Source organism: Rhizoctonia solani, chromosome 6 (assembly GCF_016906535.1).
Source record: "Rhizoctonia solani chromosome 6, complete sequence".
NCBI classification, from domain to species: domain Eukaryota; kingdom Fungi; phylum Basidiomycota; class Agaricomycetes; order Cantharellales; family Ceratobasidiaceae; genus Rhizoctonia; species Rhizoctonia solani.
In genome coordinates this window covers 655,616-667,803 of record NC_057375.1, presented here as the reverse complement: position 1 = coordinate 667,803, position 12,188 = coordinate 655,616, and the positions used below count along the sequence as shown (strand labels likewise).

The window sequence follows — 12,188 nt, the reverse complement described above, 5'->3', positions numbered from 1 at the left end:
GAGAGGGGCTTCATGTCATGTCGCCCGGTGAACGCGCCATCCTGCGCAACCTTGGGATTAGGCGGGAGGGAGCCTTGGTTGTACCAGCGCCCACCCTTCCAGACATCTCCTTGCAGCGTAACTCTCAGTCCATTGGCATTGCCTCTCAGCCCTGCACTCAAACCCCCTCTGCAAGCCAGCAGACCAGCAATCCACCCAACCGGCCTCCCACTGCACCAGCCCCTTGCACAACACCTGGCCCCTCAAATATCAACCAGCCTGACCGTGCTCCCACAACCCCGCAAGTGTCAGGCACTCGCCCTCCCACCGGTAACCGCCAACCACCACCCAAAACCCTTGCCGGTCCCTCGCTTTCATCTCTTACTTGGCCCAACCTACCCTACCTTGCTGTCCTAGACGTCCTTAAGGGGCGTCAAGGCAGAGGGCGCTTGAGGCCGTATAGAACTAAGTAAAACCGCGTAAGGCGGCAAGGGGTCTACCTACGACAACAAACTAACTAACTACGGTGACTAGGCGCTGTAAGGCGTCGACAAACTACCTAAGTACAGTGAGGGCGACGCTTAAGGCGCGTATCTAAGTGGTTACCGGCTGTAAGGCCTTGTACAATGTGTGGAGTGCAACAAGAGGTAATCAACCTGGGTGTTACCATGCTTGGTGTGCCTCCTTATATATTCTATGAGCTAGCTAATTACAAATGTACTATGTCCAATACTGTATCAAATAAGAACCCCTGTTCCGCAGTTGGCCTTACTCATGCATACGTGTCACTGATGTGTCATAGTGATGTCATCAGGTGGAGGTGGCTACGTATGCTGAAGTAAGCGCGGATGGGGACGTGGCTCGGCGCTTAGCGTATGATATAAGCGCCGAAGTCACGTGATTGAAAATGTTGTCCGTTAGACTTCGTTTAAATTCGAGAAAATGGGAATAAATTCCCTGGTATCGACTGTGTCTACGACACTGCCCCCCCTCTAAGGGCCTTGGCAGCGCCAAGGGCCTTCTTTTTCATTTCCTTTTCAAATTTTTCTAGGATTTTTTTGGCGTTTTTGAGGTTTTCCCTTGGTTCCCAGGTATTCTCCTCTGATCCGTAGCCTTTCCATTTTACCCTAAAAAACCACTTCCTGTTCCTTTCTTCCATGTCTGTGATCCCTTCAACCTCGTATTCTTCTTCTCCATCCACGGTGACAGGTGGAGGCCGGTTCTTGAAGTTGCGCTTTTTGTCCCTTTTGACTTTTGACAGGAGACCCACGTAGAAGACATTGTGGATTCTCATTGTTGGTGGAAGTTCCAGGCGGTATGCTCTGTTGGAGATTCTCTCAATTATTTTGAAGGGGCCTAGGCGTTGTTCAGTTAGCTTTGGACTCAGGGTCTTTAGCTTCACGTTTTTGGCGTCTAGCCAGGCTTCTTCTCCAATTTTGAACTTGAGTGGTTCTCCTACTTCTCCGGTTACCATGCGTGTCTTTGATTGTCGGAGTGCCGCCTCTATTTCCCGCCATTGTGATTCCATCTGGGTTGCTAGATCATCTGCCTCAGGGACGTCTGTTGGAACGTTACTTGGAGTCAAGGAAGGTTCCCATCCGCATAGTGCCTTGAACGGGGATTTGCCTGTTGAGCTGTGTACCGTGTTGTTGTAGGCAAATTCCGCCATTGGTAACCACTTGACCCAGTCTTTCTGGTTTATCCCTGAGTAGGCCCGTAAGAAGTGTTCAACCGTGGGATTTACACGTTCTGTCTGTCTGTCACTTTGGGGATGATAGGCTGAGGAGAAATGAGGGTCTATTCCCAGGCGTTGGTACAGGGCCTTCAGGAATTTGTTATTGAAGACCCGTCCGCGGTCCAATATTGTCTTCTCAGGCATGCCGTAGCGTTTCCATATATGGCGCAGGAATAGATCCGCTAACTCTGGGGCTTTGAGCTTCTTGGAACACTCTACCAGGATTACGTATTTGGTAAAGCTATCTGTCCTAGACGTCCGTAAGGGGCGTCAAGGCAGCGGGCGCTTGGGGCCGTATGTACTAAGTAAGGAACCGCTTAAGGCGGTGGGGTTTACTACCTACAACAACAAACTTCCTAACTACAATGACCACGCGCTATAAGGCGGTGGCAAACTACGTATGTACAGTGAATCCAACGCTTAAGGCGTGTATCTAAGTGCTTTTCTGGACTATAAGGTCCTTGTACAGTTTGGGGATGCAACAAGAGGTAATCAACCTGGGTATTACCATGGTTGGTTGGCCTCCTTATATATTACAAGGGTGAACTAATTACAAATACAATATATGCAATACTATAACCAATGAGAACCCGATCCGCAGCCGGCCTTACTCATGCATACGTGTCACTGACGTGTCATAGTGATGTCATCAGGTGGAGGTGGCTACGTATGCTTGGTAAGCGCGGATGGGGACGTGGCTTGGCGCTTAGCGTATGATATAAGCGCCGAGGTCACGTGATTGAAAAAGTCGTTTGTTTGCCTTCGTTTAAATTCGAGAAAATGGGAATAAATTCCCTGGTATCGATTGTGTCTACGACACTGCCCCCCCTCTAAGGGCCTTGGCGGCGCCAAGGGCCTTTTCCTTCATTTCCTTTTCGAATTTTTTCAGGATTTTTTCGGCGTTTTTGAGGTTTTCCCTTGGTTCCCAGGTATTCTCCTCTGACCCATAGCCTTTCCATTTAACCCTAAAAAACCACTTTCCATTCCTATTTTCCATGTCCGTGATTCCTTCTACTTTGTATTCTTCCTCCCCGTCCACAGTGACCAGGGGCGGCCGGTTTTCAAACGCGCGTTTATTGTCCCTTTTCACCTTTGACAGCAATCCCACATAGAAAATGTTATGGATTTTCATGGATGGTGGGAGTTCCAGGCAATATGCTTGGTCGGAGATCTTTTTGGTTATTTTGAAGGGTCCTAGCCGTTGTTCCGTTAGCTTGGGACTCAGGGTTTTTAGCTTCACATTCCTGGCGTCTAGCCAGGCCTCTTCCCCTTCTTCAAAACTGATTGGTTCTCCTGTTTCTCCGGCTGTCATGCGTGTTTTTGATTGCCAGAGCGCTGCCTCTATTTCCCGCCATTGCAATTCCATCTGGGAGGCTATGTCATCCGCCTTGGGGACGTTGGTAGGGACATTGCTTGGTGTAAGTGAGGGTTCCTATCCATGTAGTGCTTTGAACGGAGATTTGCCGGTACTACTGTGCACTGCGTTATTGTACGCAAATTCCGCCATAGGTAACCATTTGACCCAGTCCCTTTGGTTATTCCCTGAATAAGCCCTTAGGAAGTGCTCGACCGTGGGGTTTACCCGTTCTGTTTGTCCATTGCTCTGCGGGTGATAGGCTGAGGAGAAGTGGGGGTCTATCCCTAATTGTTTGTACAACGCTTTGAGGAATTTGTTATTGAAGACCCTTCCTTGATCGGATATTGTCTTTTCAGGCATTCCGTATTTTTTCCAGACATGTTGCAGGAAGAGATCTGCCAATTTGGGAGCTTTTAACCTTTTAGAACATTCCACCAGTATTACGTATTTGGTGAAACTGTCCACAATGACCAGTATAGAGTCGTAAGCTCCGTCCTTGGGTAGATTGACAATCATGTTGTAGGATATGTGTTGCCAGGGGCGGGATGGCAGTTCTAACGGTTGCGGAGGAATGGGGGCGTACTTTGGTTTGCGGATTTGTTGGCAAATTTTGCAAGAGTCTACGTGCCAGTAAGTATCTGCGCGGATTCCGGGCCAATAGTAGTTCCTAGAGACTAATTCCAATGTTTGTTGTCTACCTGGGTGCCCGGCCAGAGGGCTGTTGTGGAATATGCGGAGTAGGTCTGTCTGTAGAGTCCCGGTATCTGGTACCACAATCCTTCCCTGATAGAAGAGTAAGCCTGCCTCCATTTGGTAGTCTTTGAAAGCTTGTTTGATGGAAGGTGGGGCCTTTGACTCATTCTGTAGGAATTGGAGTATTTCCTCCAGGGATTTGTCCTGATCTAAGGATGCTTTGATCTGGCGTTGCAGCTCTTTTTTGGGTGTAATTAGGGCCACGTTAGCAAATACAGGGTCCGGTAGCATGGTCTGTGGCTCTGGCGGGATGTTGGCGTGATCTGATTGGCGTGATAGGGCATCCGGTTTGCCGGACTGTTTACCTGGGCGGTATACAATATGGAAGTTATATCTGGCTAGCAGCAGATGCCATCTGGCATGGCAGCGGTTGAATGTACGGGACTCCTTCCAGTATTCCAAGTTGCGGTGATTGGTGAACACAGTGACGGGGTGTAAGGTTCCTTCTAAGAAGATACGCCAGTATTCAAAGGAGCGGATGATTGCCAGTAATTCCTTGTCATGCGTATTGTAATTCAGTTCCGCGCCTTTGAATGATTCTGACAGAAACCCTAGGGGGTGTAGGCGGCCGTCTTCCTGGCGTTGACTCAATATGGAACCCAGTGCCGCGCCGGAGGCATCTGTTTCTAGGAAGTAAGGCTTGGTGGGGTCAGCATGGCAAAGTACGGGGGCGTTTGTGATAGCATCCTTGAGTCCCTGAAAAGCTTCTTGTTCTCTGGTATCCCATTTCCAAGGCGTGTCCTTTTTTACCAAATTATGCAACGGTCTGGCTATGTGGCTGAAGTTGGCAACAAAACGGCAGAGGAAATTAGCAAACCCTAGGAAGGACTGCACTTCCTTGACCTTGGTAGGTGTGGGCCATTCCTGAACTGCCCGAATCTTGAGCTTGTCCAGACTAAAACCTTTGTCTGACACAATAATTCCCAAGTATTCCACCAATGTGACATGGAACGTGCATTTTGACGCCTTGCAGAACAATTGGTTGGCCATTAACCGCCGTAAGACCTCATGAACATGTTGGGTGTGGGTTGCATCATCCTTTGAGTAAATTAGGATGTCATCAAGATAAATGATGACGCATACATCCAATAGGTCCTTGAATAATTTGTTCATGAAGTGTTGGAATGAGGCAGGGGCGTTGGTTAAGCCAAAGGTCATGACAAGGGACTTGTACAGGCCATATTTAGTGCGGAACGCAGTTTTCCATTTGTTGCCCTCCTTAACGCGGACATTGTTGTAACCCCATCTCAGGTCTAGCTTGGTGAAGATCTTGGCACCACGGAGCTGGGCCATGAGGTCATCTGGGCAAGGTAACGGGTACACGTTCTTCTTTGTCCAACTATTGAGGCGGCGGTAGTCAACTACAAGCCAACAGGATCCATCCTTTTTGGGTACAAACATGACAGGGGAACTGATTGACGATTTGCTGGGGCAAATCTTCCCCGCCTTGAGTTTGTCCCTGAGCCAATCCTTGAGTGTGGAGGATTTGGCATCAGTCATGCTATATAACGGGGAATTGAGGGGCCCTTCTTCCGTTAGTTCAATGGCAATGTTGTAGTGCCGATGGGGGGGAAGCTTGTTGAATTCCTCCTCTCCAAATACTCTAGCATATCAGTGGTACTTGGAGGGGATTCCTTCAAGGGGGTTCTTGTCTGCTTCTTCTTCCTCGGCAATAGCCGCATGTTCCGGTGGGGTGCAAGGGAAGGAGAGGGTGCGGGAATTCCAATTGATCTTGGGGTTATGAGCCTCTAGCCATTTGATTCCTAAGATGGCGGCGTGTGACCCAGTATTACAAATCAGGAAGGTTTCCGTCATGCATTTACCATCAAATAGGAAGGTTAGGTGGGCCTTCTTCCAAATCTTTCCAGCCTGGGGACTCAACCCATTGAGCATAGTTACGGTGCGTGGTTGAGGAAGATCTATGAGGGGTAAGCAGAGTAGTTCCGCAGTGCAAGGGTGGAGGAATGAGGAGGTGGCGCCTGAATCTATCAGGACTTCTATGGTTTCCGCTTGTTTATCTGGTGTAATAGAAATGGTGAAAAGTGGGGAGATTCTATTCAAGCTACTTGATATATTACATATTTCTATACACCCAGAGTCCTTGGGGTCCTTGCGCGCAGCAGCAGGTACCCTTAGTCTTTTCCCAATACGGGTCCAGACTCTTTGCCAACCTTGGCGGCTTCTTTTTTGACGCCTTCCTCCTTAGGCGTGGCTTTCCAGCCGGTGCGGCATTCCGCAAACTTGTGGCCTGTCTTGCCACATTTGATGCTGTCGTACACCACTGTAAGGTGGGTACGCGCTGGTGGAGGTGGGCGCTTGTGGCCGTACTACTACACTGGCTTATGTAATCTAACTGACTAAGGCTATCTACTAACTACTAAGTTGCTTAAGGCAACAACTAACTAACTACTACTGATGCAGAGGGGCCTTAGGCCTGGAGGTGTGGTAGGTCAGATAAGGGGGTGAGTGCTACTGATACTACTTGGGGGCCGGCTACTTAGCTGGCTGGCTACCTTCTCTAATGGGTAAGAGACGAGGTAAAATCGACTTGGTGTTTCCAAGTGATTTTCCTTCTGTATATATAGACAAAGGCGCACTATCTACATGGTCTGTGCGCGTGTGAAAAGAAGTACATGTGGGAATTAAGAAGCGTGCTGTGGGCTGCGCAGAAGCGTGGATTTCTCCTAAGCGCCCTTGGCACGGCATCTCGGCGCGGCATCTCGGCATAATAAGCGCCGAGATCACGTGATTAAAAAACAAAAGGTATTGAGTCCGTAAAAAATACTAAAAATATCGGAAAAATTGTGCGAGTCCAATGGTATATGTTAGGAGGTTGTAACATTGCCCCCCCCTTAAAGGCTCTTGGCGGAGTCACGAGCCTTTTTCAGTCGTGACTTGTTGAAGCGTTGGATCTCCTCTTGACTGTGTTCTAGGAGTTCCTCTGGTTCCCAGGAATTGTCTTCCGGACCGTATCCTTTCCATTTGATTAGGTAAAACCATTTACCCCGTTGTCTTTTGGCGTCAATGATTTGTTCCACTTCATATTCCTCTTCTCCTTCTATTGTCTCAGGAGGGGGCCTTTCTGGGAACGGCTGACTGGGGGATTTGTATGTCCTGGATAATAACCCCACATAAAATACGTCGTGGATTTTGAGGGTTTCCGGTAGTTTGAGGCGGTACACGTGACTGGATACCTTTTCTAATACCTCAAAGGGGCCTAATCGCTTGGGGTCTAACTTGTTGGAATTCGTCCTGAGTTCTACGTTCTTTCCATCTAGCCAGACTTTTTCCCCGATTGAGTATTCAGGGATTGTTCCTTTATCCCTTGCCATACGTTCCTTGCTCATTCTGAGGGCTGCTTCTGCTTCTTTCCATTCTCGTGCAAGGGTATCTGCCACATGGTCGGCTTCTGGTACATTTGCTGGGATGTTGGACGGGTTCATGACGGGGTTTCGCCCAAAAACCAACTCGAAGGGTGTTTTTCCTGTGGCGGAGTGCTTGGCGTTGTTGTAGGCATATTCTGCTAGTGGTAGCCAGGAAGCCCAATCCAAGTGATCTGCTGCAACGTATGATCTTAGGTAAAACTCAATGAACTGGTTTACCCTTTCTGTTTGCCCGTCTGACTCCGGATGGTAAGCTGATGAAAAGGATGGCTTGACTCCCAATCTTTGGTAGAGGGCCCTAAGGAATTTTCCTGTGAAAGTGGTGCCCCTATCCGAGATAGTCTTGACTGGTAACCCGTGCATCTTCCATACATGACTGACAAATAGATCCGCCAGACCCTTGGCTGTGACCTTCTTTGAGGTTGGGATGAAGTGCCCGAACTTGGAAAAGGAATCAATGACTACTAGGATTGCATCGTGTCCGTTTGATCTGGGGAAACCCGTAATAAAGTCGTATGAGATGGTGTGGAAGGGAAATGGAGGGACTTCTAGGGGTTTCAGGGAGATGACCGGGGCATGTGTGCGTCGGTTGGCTTGGCAGACAGGGCAACACTCTACCCATTCTTTGGCTGTAGACTTCATTCCTGGCCACCAGTAATTCCGGCTCAAGAGTTCAAGGGTTCTTTGTTGTCCTGGGTGTCCTGCTAGGGGGGAGTCGTGGAATTCTCTGAGGAGTCTTTCCTTCAGGGGTTCATTGTCTGGAACCACTAATTTCCCACGATACCACAGGAGATCCTCTTCCCAATCGTAGTCTCTGTAAGCCTTTCTTATTGATGGTGGGGCGTTATTGGCATCTTCGGTCAAGAATTGGATGATGGGCTCCAGGGAGGGATCTTCTCTCAGCTTAGAGCGTACTTCTGTAACAATTTCCAGCTCTTCTTCTGACGTGTTTGCAAAGACCTCTGATGGCAGCATGACTTCTGGTTCTTGGGGGATGTCAACATAATCCGATCGTCTGGACAAGGCGTCCGGCTTCCCTGATTGCTTTCCTGGGCAATAATGTATTTCAAAATTGAAGTCGCTCAGGAATACGCGCCATCTAGCATGCCGTTGATTGAATGTTCTTGCCTGCATCCAGTACTCAAGGTTGCGGTGATCTGTAAATACCTGAACCGGTTTGTCTGTAGCTTCCAGGAAAATACGCCATTCCTCCAGAGCTTTGATGATGGCTAGAAGTTCCTTGTCATGAGTGTCGTAGTTGCCTTCTGCCCCTGAGAATGATTTAGACATGTACGCGATTGGGTGCAATCGGTTATCTGGACCCCGTTGACTGAGAATGGCTCCCATGGCTACTCCTGAGGCGTCTGTCTCCAGGTAATAGGGGAGTTCTGGATTGGAGTGGATAAGAACCGGCAACTTGGTGACAAGGACCTTCAACTCCTGAAAGGCTGTTTCCTCTAGGTTGCCCCATGTCCAGGGGGTTTCCTTTTTAGTAAGGTTGTGCAGAGGGCGTGCTACTGAGCTGAAGTTAGGAATGAAGCGCCGGAGGTAGTTAACAAATCCCAGGAATGCTTGAACCTGTTTGACGGTTTTGGGGGTTGGCCATGACGTGACTGCCTCGATCTTCTTCTGATCCATGGAAAAACCCGCCGGGGAGATGACAATGCCCAAGTAATCTACTGTGGTAACATGGAAGTGACACTTGGAGAGCTTACAGAATAGCTGATTCTTCATTAGCCGTGATAGGACCTCCCTGACATGGGCTGAATGGTCCTTGGGGTCCTCTGAGAAGATCAAGATATCGTCCAAATAGATAACCACAGTGACGTCGATGAGGTCCCTGAATAGATCGTTCATGAAATGTTGGAAAGCGGCCGGGGCATTGGTAAGCCCAAAAGGCATTACTAGGTATTCGAATAGCCCGTACTTAGTTCTGAAAGCCGTCTTCCACTCATCTCCTTCCTTGATCCGGACATTATTGTAACCCCATCGTAGATCCAGTTTGGTGAACATCTTGGCATGTCTTAATTTGGCCATGAGGTCATCTTGCCTGGGGAGTGGGTAGACGTTTTTGTGCGTGACGTCATTCAGCTTCCTATAGTCAACTACCAATCTGAGAGAGCCATCTGCCTTTTTGACAAACATAACCGGGGCGCCTGCTGAGGAGGTACTGGGGCGAATTTTACCTGTGGCTAGTTCTTCCTTGATATGTTGCTTGAGGGCCTTGGACTTGGCGTCTGTCATACCATAAATTGGTCCAGGGGAGAGCTTGGCATCAGGGACAAGGTCAATGGAAATGTCGTATTCCCTATGTGGAGGAAGGACTTTGAACTCTTCCTTGCCAAAGACTTTGGCAAATTTGTGGTATTGTTCTGGGAGGTCCGCCAATGGGTTGGTATCTGCTTCTTCCTCGGATGCTATATGGGCCTGATCGGGGAATGTAATATGTCCCTGTTGCCAGTCAATCAAAGGAGATTCCAAAGTGAGCCATGTCATGCCTAGAATAGCCGGGGTGTTGCCTATGGGGCAAACAAGGAAAGGGATGTGATGTGAGTGGCCATTGGCCGAAACCGCGAGTTGAACCTGGTGCCAAATGCGACCAGTCTGGGATATAGTACCATCTAACATTCTCACAACTCGTGGATTTTCGAGTTGGGTTTTTGGGATTTTATATTTTTCCACAATCAAGGGGGAGATAAAGTTCAATGTGGCTCCTGAATCAATGAGGGTCTTGATGGGTTCTGCCTGGGAATTTTGGACGTGTAGATCGATGAATAATAGAGGTTTTTTATTTGAATCCAGACCAACAGAAACAAATTCTACAAGATTATCTACAAAGTCCTTTTCAGGAGTCGGGGGCTTGGCAGCAGTCCTCGACTTCAATCTTTTCCCGAACCCTCTTCTTCTGCCACCTTGGCAACCTCCTTGATCGTGGCTTTCCAGCCGTTGGGGCACTGTTTGATTCTGTGACCCTTTTGACCGCACTTGACGCAAAGCCCTGATGCGCGGCGACGATCCCGTTCCTCCGGAGTGACATAATTGGGGTCTTCTGATAGGCGGACCCTGGTGGTGGTGGAAGTGGAGGTGGTCGCGGTGACTGGGGACTTGGAGAGGGCCTTTTTGGGACGGTTCTCCTTGTTTTCTCGGCGGGTGTTGTCAATTTTGACCAAGGCGGCGAATATGGCCTCTAGGTCATCGTTGGGAACGTTGTCCTTGGTGGACAGGAGTTCTTTTACCTTCCAGTGAAGGCCGCGCGTGAACTGGGCAATGTACGCCTCAGTATTCCAGTCGAGTTCCGCCATGAGGTTGCGGAATTTGGTGACGTACTCAGACGTAGTGGAGGTCTGAGTTAACGCGGCTATTTTCCTGGCGGCCGCCCGCTTGGCATCAGGGTCGGCAAATGCCTCCTTGAACTTGGCCGTTAAGGCCGTGATGGTGGTTGGCGGGTTACCCTCGCCCTTGATGATGGCCCCTATGAGGGGGAGTGCCCAATCGGCTGCTTTGTTGGTCATGTGGTAAAGTATCCACACGACCATCTGTTCTTCCTCGTCAAATTGGTCCCTATGAAGGGCTACCCAGAGCATCATCCGATCGAGCCATTGAGTGGCCTTTCTTCCCCTGGTGTCTCCTTTGTAGGGGTCTGGTAATTCCATTTTGGGCCTTTTTACTGAGGACCCGGAGTCGAAGGGGGTGAGGGAACTAAGGGAGCGTTTAGGCGTTCCCATAGGCTCTTTTTTGGGGGTTCTTCTTGGCTCCTCTTCTTCCTTGGAGTCAAATCCTGTGCCTCTTGATGGCCTAAATGGGGCCTTGAGCCCAGGCCTAACCGTGCCTGGAGTGTGGGTTTCCCCTCCTGAGTGGGTAGGGGGGGTAACAGGCCCAGTCAATGGGCCAGGCTTGGTTTGGGCTCCGCCCTGATCCTTGTCTCCAACGATGTCGTTGGTCTCCTTGCATATGGCAATAAGCTGGATGATTTGTTTGCCTTGAGACTTGACTTGGTCCTGGAGGGACCCAACTTGAGTGGTGAGGGCTGTGATAGCCTCGAGGAGAGCGCTAAGGGTTGGCTCCGGTTCCATTCTTGGCAGGTCTTGCGGAGTGGGAGATGGGCTGCGAGTGGGTGGTTGGGAATGGGATGGAACGGAGCGGCGGCTGGAGCGGCTGGTAGGGCGGGAGTAGGGATGGGGGACGCCAGAGCGTGTGGATGGAATGATTGAGACGGCGTGGGGGTGAAGTTGCCTATATCAGGACTTATGGGCGGTTTTTGTGCAGAGTGTGAACGCTAAACCCTTGCGTCAGACACCTAGCGTTGAACTATCCCTACAACAAATCAACAGATCTGGCAATTGTGATATGAGCGGGTTTTTAGCAAGCGGGTGAATCAGCTGTCTAGGGTCGCTATCTGCTGTGTTCCGGCGAAACACGTGGTATGCGGGCGATTAGACACCGTCTGCCTTATAGCAATTTGGTACTATCTGGGACCGACGACTTTTTGATTATTATAGTCAAAAGGGGAGTCCGTTCAGATATTTTCCCTCGTGCTAGTACAGGGGCGCTTCTTGTTGTTGATCAAGCCTACACAAGTCGATTTTACAATGTCGTACACCACTGTAAGGTGGGTACGCGCTGGTGGAGGTGGGCGCTTGTGGCCGTACTACTACACTGGCTTATGTAATCTAACTGACTAAGGCTATCTACTAACTACTAAGTTGCTTAAGGCAACGACTAACTAACTACTACTGATGCGGAGGGGCCTTAGGCCTGGAGGTGTGGTAGGTCAGATAAGGGGGTGAGTGCTACTGATACTACTTGGGGGCCGGCTACTTAGCTGGCTGGCTACCTTCTCTAATGGGTAAGAGACGAGGTAAAATCGACTTGGTGTTTCCAAGTGATTTTCCTTCTGTATATATAGACAAAGGCGCACTATCTACATGGTCTGTGCGCGTGTGAAAAGAAGTACATGTGGGAATTAAGAAGCGTGCTGTGG

The 12,188-nt window shown here is 49.5% G+C and overlaps 4 protein-coding genes across 4 annotated transcripts; 1 reads left to right on the top strand and 3 right to left on the bottom strand.

The window, feature by feature from the left end:
• Positions 1-17: 17 nt before the first annotated feature.
• On the top strand, positions 18-452 carry RhiXN_05674 (uncharacterized protein; the record flags this gene model as incomplete). Its single annotated transcript, XM_043325490.1, has 1 exon — positions 18-452. One exon carries the CDS (start codon positions 18-20, stop codon positions 450-452), a length of 435 nt encoding a protein of 144 aa, XP_043180922.1.
• Positions 453-952: 500 nt separating this feature from the next.
• On the bottom strand, positions 953-1,858 carry RhiXN_05673 (uncharacterized protein; the record flags this gene model as incomplete). Its single annotated transcript, XM_043325489.1, has 1 exon — positions 953-1,858. One exon carries the CDS (start codon positions 1,856-1,858, stop codon positions 953-955), a length of 906 nt encoding a protein of 301 aa, XP_043180921.1.
• Positions 1,859-2,525: 667 nt separating this feature from the next.
• RhiXN_05672 (Retrotransposable element Tf2 protein) lies at positions 2,526-5,717 on the bottom strand (the record flags this gene model as incomplete). Its single annotated transcript, XM_043325488.1, has 3 exons — positions 2,526-3,146; positions 3,195-5,325; positions 5,446-5,717. 3 exons carry the CDS (start codon positions 5,715-5,717, stop codon positions 2,526-2,528), a joined length of 3,024 nt encoding a protein of 1,007 aa, XP_043180920.1.
• A 959-nt stretch (positions 5,718-6,676) lies between these two features.
• On the bottom strand, positions 6,677-11,280 carry RhiXN_05671 (Retrotransposable element Tf2 protein; the record flags this gene model as incomplete). Its single annotated transcript, XM_043325487.1, has 2 exons — positions 6,677-10,066; positions 10,120-11,280. 2 exons carry the CDS (start codon positions 11,278-11,280, stop codon positions 6,677-6,679), a joined length of 4,551 nt encoding a protein of 1,516 aa, XP_043180919.1.
• Positions 11,281-12,188: the final 908 nt, after the last annotated feature.